Consider the following 18,893-nt stretch of genomic DNA (forward strand, 5'->3'; position numbering starts at 1 on the left):
GCACAAATATAAGCAGGCTTAACCAGAACAGGCCTACATTAAGAAAACCTTAAGAAACAGTAGATGGTGAAAAACAAATCATGGTTTAAAAAGCTATCATTTAATGCAACCTAAAACTATAAATTAAAGTGACACAAAAACCTCAACCTATCCAGAGGTTCTTTTGAATTCAAGCAAAAAAAAAATTCCCTGGAAATATTCCTGAACTCAATAATATTTGATCTGTACAATAAAAATATTACCTAATGCTGAAAAGTAAATAGCTGGTGTTTTTCAGTGAGATGCCTCCTGAAAACAAAAGTAAAAGCCATAGGGCCCAATGCATAATAAATAAAATAAAAAAGTTTAATGATCTGAAATTGAGATCAACATCTCTATCACAAAAGAAAGATTTCCAATATCCTTTCCTGCTGCTCAAGCCAATCAAATGTTAAACTACTGACAATAAATAAGCATTTTACAATTACTCTGAAGTAACAGAAAATTATCCAGCAATTCCCTTTTCCCTATCACCTAATCTCATATATTGCATCATGTGGAACAACATACCTCTTTGGTTAGATCACCATTCGCTGGGGGAGCCACTGCACCGAGGTCGTCCAATTCTTCAGCAAATCCTTGTTCCGATCCATTTTCCCTCACTACATTGTCTGGAACAGTTCCATCTTGCAAGCTGTTGCCATTCTCAAGAGCAATGCCTGTACTAGATTGGGCACTAGAAACAGAACCTTCAGGATCTCGATGTACCAACCATGCATTGACTTCAGTGGTGGGCACCTGAAATCTGTCCAGTGCCCTCACCTGGTTAAGAAGTCGTCGAGTTGTGAAATAGTAGTCCAGATCTACACTTTTGGGATGGATAACATAGCCATCCAAAGTGTTCCGCAGGTTATGGAACTGTGTCTGGGTGTAAGCCGAGCTCTGGCCCAAAAAGATCTCCCGCAGAGGGGGAAGATGTGAGTTCAGGTATGTATCTACGTCCACCCTCACACCGATCAAGCTGAGAAAAATGGTGAACTGGATGAGTCCTTCTGTGAAATACTTCTTCAGAGAAAGCATTTCTGGAAAGGAAAAGCAAGTGCATGTAGCATATAAGTAATAAAACCCACACCAACTAATAAGTTAGATCTTTATCCAACTATTTAAAGGAGGAAAACACTCAAATGAAGTGGTCAATCATTATTTTAGAAGAAAATGAAAAGTAGTTGGACTACCAAACAAAGGTACTAAGTTCCAGAAGTCCAGAAGTGAGAAAACTGCCTCCCAGCAAGAGGACTCCTGTTTCTGGCACTCTCTACCAGTTACAAGACTGTTTTGTAACCAAGCTGAAGTAATTACATATAAACCATGTGACTTACTGTCTCAAAGAGTCCACATGCAGCAACTTCCTTGAGCCTTTTGAGCTTCCCACACCAGCTACAAGATAGGACAAGTCCTCCGGAACAGCTGCAAGTTCACTATTTCACCTCCTCCTCCTTCTTCCTTCTCCTCCAACTCTCAGAAGCTTCCTGAAGCAGCAATTAGGAGCCCAAGATTCCAGAGCAGGGAAAGGTTCAAAGACTCTTCCACTGAGTTGCTTGCTTGCTATTGATTTCATCAGACACTGAAACACAGCCAGAAAAAATGAAGGTGATAAGCCAACACCACCCTTTGAGCAGAGTTCACTTCAGAGATGCATCATTATCTGTGGACCATAAAGAAACCTGTACATTTAGAGTCTACACAGCACAGCCAGAAAGAAAAAAACGGATCCCCTAAAACAAAAACAGAAAGTTAAATTTAGGTCTGTACTGCTCTGCTACTCACATCCTCCTCCATTCCACAGTTCAAGGCTATATCAGCTTTCTACTGTGCCCTCCTCTCTACCTTCCCTTTCACTTCTCATCAAGAACGTAAGAGTCAGGCGATATGAACACCAAAAAGTACCTGGCAGCTTTTCCCCTTTCCAGCCACCCATTATCATCTACCTACTGACTGCTTGTAATTGTGACTTTAAAGCTTGCTGATTACACTTTTATTCAGCATTGCTTTCTGGACAATTTAAAGTGAGTGTCCAGGTTTGTTTTCCATTTTAGAGAAGCGGAGAGCTAAACTTAAATATCAAAGGCATACTTGTAGTTATTTATCCTATACATACACGATTTTTTGACACTTAATGTTAAATCTCACAATAATACCAACAAGTCTGCTTTTCTCTCTGGATTGAGACCCAAAGCACCTTATTTATCAAAAAAAGAACAGGTTTTTAAAAAATGTTTTTGGTATGCTCCTATTTTAGACATTTCAATTTCCACAATTCTTAGCCTACTACAGAAATAGTCAGATCTGATTTCCAAAGCTGTGTGACCAATGCCTATTATACACATTTGTAATCCTGCTAGAGACTCTTTTTGACTACCTTCTATATAAATTTCTTGCAGTCTTTTTCATATTTAAATGACAGGTCTCCATCTTTCCCCTACTAACTAAAAATGAATTTTGAATACTTCTTACTTATAAGCACATACAAAAAATCTTAAATTACTTTTCTTGCAAAACACTGTGTGCACACTGCTGGTGGAACAATACTTGGACTGTTCATGTAACTTCCTAAGCTCATTTGGGAAAGAAATATGATCTCCCCAACTTTCAACCTACTATCTGGCTCCTCTGAGAGTTGTAAGAGCCAGTATGGGCCCTGGAAGCTGTACTGAGTAGGACAGTAGGGCAACAAGAATCAGGAATTTTGTACACACACCACCACCACAACCACACACTTACAAACCAGAGACGTCAACAGTAACAAAATAGCCATCTACTAAGGAACTATGAATGCACGTTCAAACATAAAATAAAGAATTCATGTGTCAATAATTCACATAAAAACAATTATTTGGCATTTTAACCACAGTAAAATGGGAACAGGGAAAGCTCATTCATGTCCATTATAAACTACCAAAGAGAGAAAACATGGAGTCCAGCAACTGTTGAACTATGCCAGATCAAAGTGTTAAAATAAAATTAAAAGTATAGCTGAGCCCTTAGTAGAGATAGAAGATCATACCTGCCACATAGAGATGGCATTTCAACAGAATTTCCCCCAATTATGACAATCTTGTCATCAGCAACACTAAGTAAAAGGTGACATGCTTCAAAATCCACACTTTGATCTTTTAAAAGCAATAATGCACTTACTCTAATTCAATTTCTCTGGCTTGGTCTGCTATCACATTTCATCACCCTCCTTGCCTTTCCATCAAAGACATGTGATTTGTAAGTTGTTATTGCTTTTAAAGGAGAGCCAGAATCCCAAAGAACATCACGCGTGCTTTGGCATGACCCCTCTTTAATCCTAACTTCTCAATCACTGTGGCTTTCTGGTTTCACATTTCAGTCTCATTTCAAACCTTGTCAAAATGCTATGTTACTGCCACTGGAGAAACCTGGAATTCCCCTGAAGACCAGGCAGTACCACAAAAGCTATATTCAGGTTAGCATGTACATAGCCTGCCCTATTTAAGCTGCAACAAATCTTTGTTCATTGTCCCTCCACCTTCTAAAAACTGTGATTTCTCTGCCCTAGCCAACTATCTGCTCGTGTTTTCAACAAACTCATCTCACTCTAAGATTAAATACAACAAACTAACCCCTTTAAAGAAATTTTATCTGCTTGGAAGTAAATCCCACCAAATTCAATGGGATTTAAACACATTACAGCCTCAAGGACATTTTCCACAACCACACTCAAAACAGTTAAAACATGGTGTGCAAAAGTGGCTACTACTTATTCATCTGTAGAAATTCATTTGTGGCATGGGAATTTCAACCCATATTAGAAGCAGGTCATCTGGATTAAATGCTCCATTTTTATAGAGCATGATCTTATGAAGATACTGTCAGGACATTATCTGCACTGTAATCTCTCTCTCTCTTCTTTTTTGTCTGTGTCTTCAAACCTGTAGTTTATAGGACATTTTTTTACCACTGCCCAATATCTCCCATCCTCTTTTTCATAATCAATCTGTAATATGACTCCACCTGCCTTGTATTCTACTCTGATATTACATGGATACATTAAGTCTTTCTGAGTAACCATTACAACATGTTCAGCCAAAGCAAACTGGCTATTTTCCTTTACCTTTAGGAACTATCCACAAAGAGAGAGACATTAACTTTGCACATGGCCACTGAGATGGGTATAGAAAATGTGTATGAATCATCATGAACCCCAAAACAACTCAGTTTCACAGTGGGCTTCTGAAACCTGCAAAATTATTCTACATGCACACATCTTATTAGAATCATAAAGTTGGAAGAGACCTCATGGGCCATCCAGTCAAACTCTCTGCCAAGAAGCAGAAAAATTGCATTCAAAGCACCCCTGACAGATGGCCATTCAGCCTCTGCTTAAAAGCCTCCAAATTAAAAATAGACTCCCTTCTAATCTGTCTTTCACACAAGTCTAACTAAATAAGTGAGGTGCAGAATAATTAGAGAAACATTAGAAGTCTCCCCTCACCCCAATCCTGAGATCTTCATAGTGCCATTTAGAATTCACTCAGTTACTATATGGATACATATATGCTCTTTTTGGGTGTTCACATCAATTATTGTGGTAGTTCTTGTAGCAACCCTGTATTTGCTTTGTTCTTTTAATATTCCCACAATGCCATTCAATTCCATTCGCTATTAACAGTTACCAAAATATAATACATTTCTAAATAACATCTCTCCTACAATTTATAATCCTGTTCTTCACTGTTCTCTTGGATTCCTTTCTTCAACCCATTCTCAGCATCTTCTGCATTTCAGTACTCCTCTCTCTCAGCCGCATGCTGCCAGAATCAAAACTTTTTCACTTTCTTGCTACTTTTTTCACCATCCCACTAAACTCTGGCTTGGGTTTGCTTTTATTTCCCCTATTGTAGAGAAACAAGAAAGGGGAATTCCCCACTCTTGAGTATCCTTTAAGAGAGGAAAGATGGATATGAATTATTATTATTTAAAACTCTTACTTCTCCAATCTAAATGTAAGTTGTAGCCTCCTCACAGCCTAGTCAGAGGGCCCTCCCACACACTCCTATATCCCAAAATATCAAGGCAGAAAATCCCACAATATCTGCTTTGAAGTTGGTTTTAAATTTTTAAATTGCCTTGAACAGGCAGGATTATTTTTAATGTATGTGTGTTATGGCAACAATTTTTATGCTTATATTTTGTTTTGTTAACCTTATAGTTATGTTGTTTTTACTTTGTATGTTTTGTGATGTTACCTCAGAGTCCCCTGAAGGAGATGGAGCAGTATACAGTGTTATTATTATCTGAGTCTACACTCAATGTGGGATTTTCTGCCATGGTTTTCTAGGATATAGGGCTTTTTGGATGGGCCCCCAGTTCAAAGCAGATATTGTGAGATTTTCTGCCTTGATATTTTGAGGCTGTGTGGAAGAGCCCACCAACATATCAAGGCAGAATAAATCACAATATCTATTGTCGAAGGCTTTCATGGCCGGAATCACTGGGTTGTTGCAGCACCCTCACTACCTCTGAGGATGTTTGCCAAAGTGCAGGCGAAACGTCAGGAGAGAATGCCTCTAGACCATGGCCATACAGCCCAAAAAAACCTACAACAACCCAATCACAATATCTGCTTTGAACTGGTCCACACTACCCTATAAACCAGTTCAAAGCAGATAATATGGAATTTTATACAGTTGTGTGGAAGAGGCTTTAGAATTGGAAGAGATGAGCCAGCCAGTCCAACCCCATTCTGTCTTTCTATGCTATATTTACTATCTCACTAGCTTGTGAGCTGTTTCCTGGATAACTTTGTAGTGCTTTTGTAAAGCTGTGATTTTTATGTAAGCTTGAGATCAATATTTTGGAAGCGCTCTTATTTTTTACAGGAACACACAAAGAACCCACAACAAATTGCCATCAAGTCTCTGCTTTAAAACCTCCAGAGAACGAGTCTCGACTGTAGTTTCAGGAAACGTATTCCACCGCCAAACAGCTCTTACCATGAGGAAGTTCTTCCTAATGTTTATCTGGAATCATTTTTTTCCTGTTTATTCCCTTTTGGGTTTTTTTTTAAACTCTAGTTGTTGCTTTGAAACTCATAGATCCCCTTCCACAGCCTCCAGCATTACCCACACCTAAACCAGCCCTACTTGCTTCTTCTCTTCTTCCTCCTCCCCTCAGTTCCAAGGCTGCTTTCCCACAGTCTTTCTTTGTCGAATATGTTGCTTAGGAGCGTGGTGGAGTCTCCTTCTCTGGAGGTTTTTAATGCAGAGGCTGGATGGCCATCTGTCAGGAGGGTTCTGATTGGGTGTTCTCGCCTGGCAGAAGGGGGCTGGACTGGATGGCCCTTGGGGTCTCTTCCAAGTCTTCTGATGGACACTCCAACATCTTTCCTCCTTTCCTGCTCCTGCCCACTTCACTGCACCCACTCCTTCCTCCACCTGGCCTACTCCTGGCGCCCAACCCGTCCCCCTCCCCCGTTTTATTTACCTTTAGTCCCGAGGCCCCCTCCCCACCAACGCCCAAACCAGAAGCTTCCCATACCCGCTTTTCTTGGCCTTCCCACCCTTCTCCTTTGCCTCCTCCTAGCCAAACCCTTTGTTCGGTTCCTTCCCTTCCCGGATTCCCTGCCTCCAGTTCCCACTCACCACCTCCTTCCGCAGGCCTTGCCCCGGCGCCTGTTCTGAGCCCCAAACAGCACGCACCCGTCTGGCAGTACTCCTCTCCCCGCCTCCGACGTGTTCCAACCAATCCTCTCCGAAGACACTATTGAGTGACAGCTCCTTCGCACAATCAGAGGGAGAGCAGCTTCTCCCGCCTACGAACGTCGCAACGAGTGACAGCTTGTCGTCCAATCGGAGCACGGGAAGAGGAGAAAGACTTAAAAAAATTAAAACTCCTGCCGAGAGACCACGCGCTGACTGACAAGACATGTCCGCCAATCCGTTTAACGTTCATTGGGCCGTGTGGGCTGAGTGACGGGACGGACAGCCAACCGCCGATCGGAAAGCGATGGGCGTCTCTCCCCATTGTCTTTGGCTCGTATCGCGGCTGATAGGCAAACTCCCGGCGCCGAGCCTTGCCCCTCCCCCACGCCGCCCAATACGTCACCTGCATAACCGCCGAGTGGTCTGAGTTTACCAAGGGGCGCCATCTTGGCGGGGTTGCCATTAGCAACGGGCCCAAAACTCTGGAGGATCCCACAAGGCAGACCCTGTTTATGTGCCTTTTGGGAGAGTCCTAAAACTTCCAAGCCTTTTCTACACTGCCATATAAAATCCAGATTACCTGCTTTGAACTGGATTATATGGCAGTGTAGACTCATATCAAAGCAGATAATGTGGGTTGTCTGCTTTGGTAATCCAGATTATATGAGTCGACACTGCTATATAATCCAGTTCAAAGCAATAATGTGAATTATCTGATAATCAGGATTATATGAATCTACACTGCCATATAATCCAGGTCAAAGCAATAATGTGAATTATCTGATAATCTGGATTATATGAGTCTACATTGCCATATAATCTACTTCAAAACAATTAATGTGGGTTATATGCTTTGATAACTGGGATTATATGAACACATCATGCGATGTGCGGGGCTGGATGAATGCAAAGCTGGGGTGAAAATTGCTGGAAGAAACATTAACAACCTCAGATATGCAGATGACACCACTCTGATGGCCGAAAGCGAGGAGGAGTTGAGGAGCCTTTTAATCAAGCTGAAAGAAGAAAGCGCAAAAGCCGGGTTGCAGCTAAACGTCAAAAAAACCAAGATTATGGCAACAAGAATGATTGACAACTGGAAAATAGAGGGAGAAACCGTGGAGGCCGTGACAGACTTTGTATTTCTAGGTGCAAAGATTACTGCAGATGCAGACTGTGGCCAGGAAATCAGAAGACGCTTACTTCTTGGGAGGAGAGCAATGTCCAGTCTCGATAAAATAGTAAAGAGTAGAGACATCAGACTGGCAACCAAGATCCGCCTAGTCAAAGCCATTGTATTCCCTGTAGTAACCTACGGATGTGAGAGCTGGACCTTAGGGAAGGCTGAGCGAAGGAAGATTGATGCTTTTGAGCTGTGGTGTTGGAGGAAAGTTCTGAGAGTGCCTTGGACTGCGAGAAGATCCAACCAGTCCATCCTCCAGGAAATAAAGCCTGACTGCTCACTGGAGGGAAAGATACTAGAGACAAAGTTGAAGTACTTTGGCCACATCATGAGGAGACAGGAAAGCCTAGAGAAGACAATTATGCTGGGGAAAGTGGAAGGCAAAAGGAAGAGGGGCCGACCAAGGGCAAGATGGATGGATGGCATCCTTGAAGTGACTGGACTGACCTTGAGGGAGCTGGGGGTGGTAACGGCCGACAGGGAGCTCTGGCGTGGGCTGGTCCATGAGGTCACGAAGAGTCGGAGACGACTGAACGAATGAACAACAAATCCAGTGCAAAGCACATAGTGTGGATTATCCGATAATCTGGATTATATGGGTCTAGGCTGCCATATATATATTGCAGTTTCTCAAGTCGCTCCTCACACTACATATTATCCAAAAACATCTGGGCGTCCCCTGGGCAACGTCCTTGCAGATGGCCAATTCTCTCACACTAGAAGCGCCTTGCAGTTTCTCAAGTCGCTCCTGACACTATATATACGTCTGCAAGGAGGACGTAGGGGACGCCCGGATGTTTTTGGATATTTTTACCATCCTTGACGGAGGCTTCTCTCATGTCCCCGCATGAGGAGCTGGAGCTGATAGAGGGAGCTCATCCGCGCTCTCCCCGGATTTGAACCTGCGACCTGTCGGTCTTCAGACCTGCCGGCACAGGGATTTAACCCACTGGCACCGGGGGGGGGGGGGGGCTGCCACATAATCCAGTTCAAAACAGATAATGTGGATTATCTGCTTTCATAACCTGGATTATATGAGTTCTATACTGCCATATACTCCAGTTCAAAGAAGATAATGTGGATTATCTGGTTTGATAATCTAGATTATATGGCAGTGTGGAAGAGACCTCAAATACTAGGTCCTTACCAAACTTTAGAGTCTTCCCACACAGCCATACCACCCAGAATATCAAGGCAGATAATCCACACTTTCTGATTTGAACCGGGTTATCTGAGTCCACACTGCCATATAATGTATTTATGCAGCTGTGCGGAAGGGGTCTCAGCTAAATTCTACTTTTTTAAAAAATTGGATATTTTATTTTGTTTTATTTTCGACACTCTGGCCCCTTCTACACTACCATATAATCCAAGTTAGCAATCAGATAATCCAGATTATTTGATTTGAACTGCATTATGTGAGTCCATCCTGACATATAATCCAGTTCAAAGCAAATAATCAGGATTCTGTGTGGAAGTGGAAGGGGCCCTGGTGGAATTTTTTGGCCAAGCAGGGATCTGAACTCATAAGTCGGAGTCATAGAACTGCATTACATGAGTTTACACACTGATCACATGGATGGATGGCACCCTTGAAGTGACTGGATTGACCTTGAAGAAGCTGGGGGTGGTGACGACCAACAGGGAGTTCTGGCGTGGGCTGGTTCGTGAGCTCACGAAGAGTCAGAAGTGATTGAACGAATGAACAACACACACTGATCATATAATGCAGCTTCAAACAATATATGGCAAATCTCTGCACCACACTGGCTGTCCCACAGATCATCTGCACAGTGCAATTTCTGTTTTTATCCTCAAATCCAGGAGTTTCTATTGAACATTACTTTAATCACCCTGCAATCCCACAACTGAAAGAAAACCTATGGAACTCTTAATTGCATTTACAGGCCTTGCATTTGCCCTTTGTTCTCCCTCTGTCTGAAATTGATAATTCCTTGAAGGCAGGAACCTGTTTTCATCTTAGATAACTTTACAATACCATATATACTGATGGCAATAAATACAAAAGAGGCAATAAAAATAATAAAACTTTACCCAAAGGGCTCCAGAGTTCATGTGGAAGCACATGCACCACAAACCTGTCTACGAATCCCTGTTTTTCTGGTTATACGTTGTTCTTCGGTTCACATCTCACGTCCATTATTTTCAAGTCTTTCTCATACTGGGAATAGCTCAAAGCCAGAAAACATACAAAGTACTCTCACTCAACAAGTTTCTGGTGAAAGACATGTGATGGATGGAAAGAAAGTAGTCATGATTCCTTTCCAGGGTCCTTCCACACAGCTCTATAACCCAGAATATCAAGGAAGAAAATTCCACAATGTCTGCTTTCAACTGGGTTATCTGAGTCCACACTGCCATATATTCCAGTTCAAAGCACTTAATGTGGAATTTTATTCAGCTGTGTGGAAGAGGCCCCATTAATTCCCATTAAACTGGGATCCTTTAATCCGCAGATACAGTGACCCGCCCCGGTTTCGCTATCCGCGACTTAACTAATCGGCCCCGGACCAACCCCATCCTTTTCCTTAACTAATTATAAGACTAACTGCTATCTCGCTTATTGCTGAACAAACCCCTACGCCCCTCAGATCCACTTCTCCCATCCAAATTTCCCATGTAGGAACCTAAGACCTTTTCATGGTCCCCATGGTCCTGCATGACACTGGTGTCTGTGTCCTCTTTTTCTTGTGCATGTCGCCTCAAGTGGTGCTTGGATGGTGCCTGCAGACCACGTAAATTCCCCGTGTGTCACCCCTAAAACCTAGGCCAGCATCAATACAATCTGATCATTTTTATGAATTGGATTCTTTTTTTATGAATGAACCTCCTTTTTTATGAATGGACTTCGGCTGCTCGGTGCCCTTATGAACTTTATGCCTTCCTTTATGAAGTCAGCTCAGGGGCGGGAAATTTGAATCGGAAAAACTGTACATATTCTGTAATTTCCTGCTCAGGAGTATGTTGGTTCCTTTGCAGGATACTGCAGTTGTCATCCTTTCCAGCTTGAATAGAAAATAAACTTTGGTGGTATTGCTTCATCCTGGTGAGATTAATTGGGAAACTTTTATTGGTGCTTATTGTCTCGCCAAGTATAGCAGACCCTCCTTTCAGGTCTCTGCCGGCCTCTGCTCAGGCAGGGCCACCTAAATCCTTGCTCTGCTTCAATCTGATCCACACTCAGATAACGTGGGATTTTCTGCCTTGATATTCTGGGATATGGGGCTGTGTGGAAGGCCCCTAAGTTTCTTGTTGGCAACCCTATGCTTGCTTTAATTCCACGTTGAGGTCTGGGGCCCCTTCCACACAGCTGAATAAAATCTCACATTATCTGCTTTGAACTGGGATATATAGCAGTGTGGACTCAAATAACCCAATTCAAAGCAGATATTGTGGGATTTTCTGCCTTGATATTCTGGGTTATACGCCTGTGTGGAAGGGCCCTGGGAGATAGCCCAGAAACTTTCTTTCTGACGTTTCTAATTTACAGGCAAGATTTTAAGGGAGGGAAATTACACATGTTGCCAAGTCCAAAGTAGGATATCAAGAAATATTGCTGCCTGAGGCCAAAGGCAAGATGATCACCTCCTGTTCACATGGCATGTACAAGTCTCACCAGAGTAAGAGCAGAATTTGACTTCAGATCGCTTGTGACAGAATTATATTCCTCCAGCCGCTGTACCTTAATGCAGCAGCACCAGAATGTGGTCAAGACAGGAAAAAATGTTACTGAGGCAAAACACACAATCAGGAATCTAAAGAACTTCGGTTTTATTTCTACCCACTGCTTAGGGTGCATCTATGCAGTTAAATTAATGCAGTTTGGCACTGTTTTAAATGCCCTGGATCAATGGCATGGAATCATGGGAGTTGTAGTTTTAGAAGGTATTTAGCTTTCTATACCAAAGAGTGCTGGTGCCTCACCAAACCAGAACCCCCAAGTTTGGACAGCACTTGAGCAGTGGCAGCTAAAGTGGTGTCAAACTGCATTCATTCAATAGTGTAGACACACCTATTGTTAATGGAGTGCAAATTGGTTTGCAGCAACTGAAGTGAGATGAATAAAAAGAGGGAAAGTGGGATTAGGAAAGAGAAACTGGGGTGTTTGAAAAGCAGCTGAACAAAGAGGAGAGTCATAGGGATGTCCCTGCCAAATCAAAACAGTTGGAAGATATACTTTCGCAGGGTATGAAACAAACGTTCCTGTCTCCATGTGATAATGCTGGCTTTCTGTGGGTCTTCTTTGGCCCCTTCTACTCTGCCATATAACCCTGGGCCCTTCTACACAGGCATACAACCCAGATTTCCTGTCGTAAATCCTGTGAATCGCACATATGGTAACTCTGCGCCTGCGCAGCTCAGCATTCGGAACCTTTAAAAAGTAAAATGACCGTTTAGACTCCCTCTGGCCACGCGCCCCCTCCCCTACCCTATATATAGCCCGGGGCAGTGGCCGTTACTCAGTTCTCTTCTTTCCGCGCTACAGCGTGCAGCAAGGAACCTTTTCGTTCTTCAACGATAAGATTACTGAAGAGAATAGTCAAGTATGGCTACTACACCTTTGCACTCAATCCGGCAAAGGGGGGAGCTTTTTTTATAGCTCTACCTAACCACCCACGCTGGTCCTCGTCGGGAGCTCCCTCTCGACGAGGCTATCCCGTCGCCATGTCCACCGGAAGTCAAGTATGGCTACTACAGCTAGACTTCCGGTGGACATGGCGACGGGATAGCCTCGTCGAGAGGGAGCTCCCGACGAGGACCAGCGTGGGTGGTTAGGTAGAGCTATAAAAAAAGCTCCCCCCTTTGCCGGATTGAGTGCAAAGGTGTCGTGAACCCCAAGGACGCTTGAGGCCCCAAAGATCTCTCCCCCCTCAAGGAGGAGAAATCGAGAGGGTCCGAGCGGGAAGGGGAAGCGAGCCACCCCGCAAGGATCAAGCCGCGAGGCTTGTCTAACCGCCGCCAAAACCACTCAAAATAGAAGAAGAGGAAGACAGAAGAAACCCCGGCTGGGGAAAGGAAAAAAGAAAGACCCCAACCCCAGGTAAAGGGAAGGTGTTCCCAAATTAATAATATTTGAAGGAAGGGAGGAACGGAGGGAAGAGAAAGATAAGGAAGGCTGAAGAAGGAACAAACAATAAGAATAAAGAATAAAGAATCAAAGAACAAAGACAATCAAGGAACATAAATTATATATAGGTGATTTGATAACTTGGGCAAATTGGACTAAATTGGATAAGAGGAAATTTGGCGAAAATAGATCAAATTAATGGAAAATAAGCTGATCTATGGAAATTAATCTTTATATATATACTATAATTTACTATAAAAGAAGTAAGGAGGATAAAGAGCCCCTCACGCAATACTAGTGGAGGTTCCTTTTGGAACTAGAGACGGAAGAAAGAAAGAGATAAACAATACCGACCTTGACGCCATTATTGTTGAGTCTACCCCTGCCTTCTTTATAAACAATCTGGCTGCATGAAGTAAAGGAAGTGACGGAGCAGGAACAGGAAGGCAGGAGACTCTGGAGGACTAAGAAAAGAGAGGAACCAAGAGGGGTCGGAAAGGAGTGAAGGAGGAAGTGACGTGGCGGAAGGAGAGCTGGCGCCATTTTGGATCATAGAGAAAAAACGTTATAGACTGGCAGAGAAGGAATTTGTGCATTTGGAAGACAGGGAGAATTGGAGGAGCAAAGGAGTGGCGGTGCAAGCATAAGAGTCATAAATAGAAGTGACGGAGAGGAGATACGAGGACGAGAAGAAGACGACGACGGACCAGGAAGAGAAGAAGACGGCGACGGACCAGGAAGAGAAGAAGACGACGACGGACCAGGAAGAGAAGAAGATGACATCGGACCAGGAAGAGAAGTAGACGAAAATTACTATAATTGGGAGGAGAACTGGATGATAAATAACCATTGAAGGAACAATCACAAAGAGGAACAGATAAGTAAAGGACTAATCTAAAATTTTGGTGCCCCCAAGTGGAGGAAAAGAGTCTGTGCTTCCTATTAGAAAGTTTATATCTTAGAAATTTTAGATTGGTGATAAATTGATAACCCATTGTAGTCAATATACTATTACATGAAATTGACTTTAAACAAGATAGTGTCATATCCTTTTTAAAAGGGGGAAAACTAGAATAAAATAAATAAAATTAATTAAAATTGGTGAAAGTATTAGATTTTAAATATTAGTGGGTAGATATATTATGAGTGAATGAACCAACTTTATAATTTGTTAATAATTGAATAATTGAAGACCTTTAAGAAGTAAGAAGTAAGAAATTGACTTATATCACAATTGGCTATGAAATTAAATTAAATTGATGGACTTTTGCTTTGAAAATCAATACTATAATTGATAATAGATGTAATTAGAATAAAGATTTTTGGGAAATAAGAGGCAATTGGGAAATGACAACTCCAGGTAAAGCAGAGTCAAGAAGAGGATCATTGGATATAAATCCTAAAATGGATAATCTTTTAAAAGAGATTAAAAAGATATCAGAGAAACAAGATGCGTTGAAAACAGAATTGAAGGAGGAAATGAAGACTAAACATGAGGAGTACTATAAGAAACAAGAAGGAATAATTACTAAAATGACAGAAGAATTTAAAGTAATGAAAACAGAAATAAAAGAGGAATTTGGACAGATAAGGAAAGATATAACACAGCTGGATGGAGAAGTAAAGGAATTGAAAGCCTCTAAAGAGAAAATAGAAGGAACGCAAAAGGAGATGACACAAAAAATAAAAGGATTAGACAGACAAAGGGAAAAAATAGAACTAGAACAAGAAAGACTACTGCAAATGCAAATGGATTTTCAATTGAGACTCAGAAATATAATGGAAGACGACAAAGAAGATATAAGATTATTGATAATCAAAATTCTGGCAGATTGTTTGGAATGTGAGGGAGATGAATTAGAACAGGAGGTGGACCAAGTCTACAGGATATCATCATTTTATTCTAGAAGAAATAAGACAGATAGGGACGTGATAGTGAAATTTACAAGAAAGAAGGTACGAGATGATGTGCTTTATAATAATAATAAAAAACCAATCTTTTACAAAGGAAAGAAAATAGCGGTTCTGAAAGAATTCCCACAGGCAACCTTAGCAAGAAGAAGAAAATACTTTTTCTTAACAGAAGAATTGAAGAAAAGAATGATAAGGTTCAGGTGGGAAAGAAAAGAAGGGATAATGGTGACATACAAGGAAGAAAGATATTGGTTGACAACAGAACACAAGGCCAAGATTTTTTATGAAAAACTTATGAAAGAGAAGGAAGGAGATGAAGAGCAAGGAGAAGAGGAAGAAGAAGAAGAATTAGGAGAAGAAGAAGAGGAAGAGGAAGCAGAGGTAGAGGAAGGTGAAGAAAGAAGATTATCTACACCAAGGAAAGGAGTAAAGGCAAAAAAGGCAAGATATAAATCACCAAAGGATTATGGCTTTTTAGGAAAAGAACCAAAACCACAGAGAACGACACCACGGAAAAAGGAAGAAAAAGGAGGTCAGAGTTCGGAGCAATCGGCAACTGAAACAATGGAATTGGCTTTTGGCGACACAGGATTGGGACCAGATAAAGATAAATAAAATGATGGAGAGACAAATAAAATGTTTTTCGAATAATATTAACGGTATGAATTCCCCCCAAAAACGGAAGAGAGTATGGAGGAGTCTGAAGACACAGAATTTTGATGTAATAATGTTACAGGAAACGCATATCTGTGATAAACATGTGGCACACCTTCCGAATAAAAAATTAGGAAAGGAATATTATTCGGCCTATGAAAAAAAGAAAAGAGGAGTGGTTACGTACGTAAAGGACTCAATAGATTCAGAATTGGCATTTAGAGACACAGAAGGAAGATGTGTGGCAGTGAAAATAATAATTGGAGATTCCAAAATATTGGTTTGTAATATATATGCTCCCAATGGACCGAAGAAGAAATTTGCTGAATTCTTAAATACTAAGTTAAAGGAAACAGAATTTGATGAACTGATTTTGGCAGGAGACTTTAATGGGGTCGTCGATTGTCAGATAGATAAAAGTTTGAAGAAAAAGAAGTTTAAGGGAGGGAAACTTCCCCAGAAATTCATGGACTTACAAAAAGACTTCGATCTTGAAGATGCATGGAGAATTAGAAATAAAGATAAAAGAGACTTTACCTTCTTCTCGAATAGACATCAATCCTGGTCAAGAATTGATATGGTTTGGATTACTAAGAATCTCTCTACTAAAGTGAAAGAGATTAATATTCTGCCACGAGACTTATCAGATCACTGCCCTCTGGAACTTGTCGTAAATCAAAAAAATTATCATAGAAAATGGAGATTAAATGAGAACTTAATAAAAAGGGAAGATGACAAAGAATATTTCAAGAAGTTAATACAGGACTACCTACAAATAAATAGACTAGATGCAATGGAGCCACGAGTGGTTTGGGATGCCTTTAAGGCAGTCATGAGAGGACACTTTATTCAACAAGGAGCAAGAAGGAATAGAGAGAGAAATAAAAGAATAAACGAGTTGAGGGCAGAAATAGCAGTAAAAGAAATGGAGTTAAAGAAAAACCCATCTAAACGAACAGAGAAACAATTGGTGACACTGAAACAGGAAAAAAATTACGTGGAGCTGGAATTCCAATCAAGACAGATGAAATTTCTAAAGCAACAGGCTTTTGAAAATGCTAATAAACCGGGTAAATGGTTGGCAAACCAGGTTAGAAAAAAGAGGCAAATCAACCATATTGCTAAAATAAGTACCAAGGACAAGGACTTGAAAACGGATAAAGAAATTCTGGAGGAGTTTCGGACTTTTTATACACAACTATACACAAAGGAGGATATAAAGAAAGAAGATATTATGGAATATATTGGACAAATGAAACTGGACAAAATAACAGATGAAGATAGAGAAGAACTGAACAAAGAAATAACAGAAGAGGAAATCGAGAAAGCCATTAGTAAAATGAATGCAGATAAAGCTCCGGGACCGGATGGGTTTACGGCAGGATTTTACAAAACGTTTAAACAGCAGTTGATACCTATTTTTAAAGTTATAGCGAATGAAGCTTTAAAATCTCGAAAGGTTCCAGACTCCTGGAAGGAGGCAGAAATAACTGTGATACATAAAGAAGGATCACCGGAGAATGATATTAAAAATTATAGGCCGATCTCCTTGTTAAATACGGATTATAAACTGTTTGCAAATATCATGGCCACAAGATTAAAATTTTTTTTAAGTAAGTGGATTGGAGAAGAACAAACAGGTTTTCTTCCAAATAGACATATGAAAGAAAATATACGCAACGTTCTAGATCTTTTGGAATATTATGAGACCAATCATCAAAAAGAATTTGCCCTTTTGTCAATAGACGCCGAGAAAGCATTCGATAATTTGAATTGGGATTTCTTCAAGATTTTGATACAAGAGTTGGATATGGGAGAGAAATTTAATAATGCAATTAATGCTATTTATGAATTTCAAAAAGCTAAGGTAAAAGTAAATGGGCAAGTGACACAAGAATTTGAAATTACGAAAGGCACGAGACAAGGTTGTCCACTCTCCCCATTAATTTTTGTTATGGCAGTGGAGATCCTGATGAAGAAAATCAGAGAAGATGAAAAGATCAAAGGAACAAAAATTGGTAAATTTGAATATAAAATACGAGCGTTTGCAGATGATTTAATAGGTACAATTGAAAACCCGGAGAAAAATTTACAAAGTTGGATAAATAAAATAGAGGATTTTGGAAAGGTGGCAGGTTTTAAGATGAATATGAAAAAAACTAAACTTTTATTTAAGAATGTGAATAAGGAGAAACAAATAAAGATTCAACAACAGGCTGGAATTGAAGGTGTCAAGAAAATTAGATATCTAGGAGTCTGGATCACAGCTAGAAATGGACAACTTTTAAAGAATAACTATGAATTAGTTTGGAAGAAGGTCCAAAGGGATCTGCAGAACTGGGACCGGCTGAAACTATCCCTCCTGGGTAGAATATCCTTGATAAAAATGAATGTATTACCAAAACTTATGTTCTTGTTCCAGAATATACCGATAATAAGAAGTCAAACTTTGTTCAAACAGTGGAAGAAAGATTTAATGAAATTCGTCTGGAAAGGAAAAAGACCAAGAATTAACTATATGAATTTAATAGATAAGAAAACAAGAGGAGGATTGGGATTTCCCGATCTGAAGACCTACCATGAGGCCTGCGCACTGTCCTGGATTAGGGATTGGATGACTTTAGACAAAGAGAAGTGCCTAAATCTAGAAGGTTATGATTTAAGAGTGGGATGGCACGCGTATATATGGTATAACAGAGAGATGAAGGAGAAAAATTTCGGTAATCATTTCGTGCGAGCCTCCCTACTACGGACATGGATGAGGTACAAAGCTCTTTTCTATAAAACAACACCATTATGGATTTCAGCAATGGAAGCGCATCAAAGAAGACTACTAGGATGGAGGATATGGCCAAGATACAAGGATATATTGGTGAAGGGGACAATAGAGATGAAATCATTTGAACAATTAAAGACTTTATTTAGCAATATAACTTGGTTAAATTACCTACAAATTAAAGACTATTTTAAACAAGATCAAAAAACAGGTTTTGATTGGAACGAGAATATATGGGATAGAATACTAAAAACACAAAGGAAAACGGTTACAATATTATACAATAAATTGCTCCAGTGGATGACAGAAACAGAACAGGTGAAAACCTCTATGATTAAATGGGCGGAAAATATAAGAAGGCCCATCCACTTTGGGGAATGGGAAAGGATGTGGAATAAAAAATTGAAATACACATATGCTATGGACTTAAAAGAAAATTGGTATAAAATGTTTTATAGGTGGTATTTGACTCCGAGTAGACTGAGCCATATGTATCAAAATGTATCAGATAAGTGCTGGAAATGTAGTGAGCAAGTAGGCACCTTTTACCACATGTGGTGGACATGTAAA

The 18,893-nt window shown here is 40.6% G+C and overlaps 1 protein-coding gene across 2 annotated transcripts in view; it reads right to left on the bottom strand.

Annotated features, from left to right (window-relative positions):
• The window catches only part of NFE2L1 (NFE2 like bZIP transcription factor 1), a 31,350-nt gene extending 24,602 nt beyond the window's left edge, over window positions 1-6,748 (bottom strand). The window contains exons 1-3 of one of the 2 annotated variants that reach the window (XM_060780879.2): window positions 6,648-6,748; window positions 1,359-1,603; window positions 550-1,061 (exon numbers count right to left, since the gene is read on the bottom strand). In XM_060780879.2, the coding sequence (XP_060636862.2) occupies window positions 550-1,059 (510 nt within the window). In that variant the 5' untranslated portion in view covers window positions 1,060-1,061; window positions 1,359-1,603; window positions 6,648-6,748. The remainder of the gene's footprint in view (window positions 1-549; window positions 1,062-1,358; window positions 1,604-6,647) is intronic. The other variant, XM_060780880.2, reaches the window with a different exon arrangement.
• Window positions 6,749-18,893: the final 12,145 nt, after the last annotated feature.

The sequence above is a fragment of the Anolis sagrei genome, chromosome 6 (assembly GCF_037176765.1).
Source record: "Anolis sagrei isolate rAnoSag1 chromosome 6, rAnoSag1.mat, whole genome shotgun sequence".
Classification (NCBI taxonomy): domain Eukaryota; kingdom Metazoa; phylum Chordata; class Lepidosauria; order Squamata; family Dactyloidae; genus Anolis; species Anolis sagrei.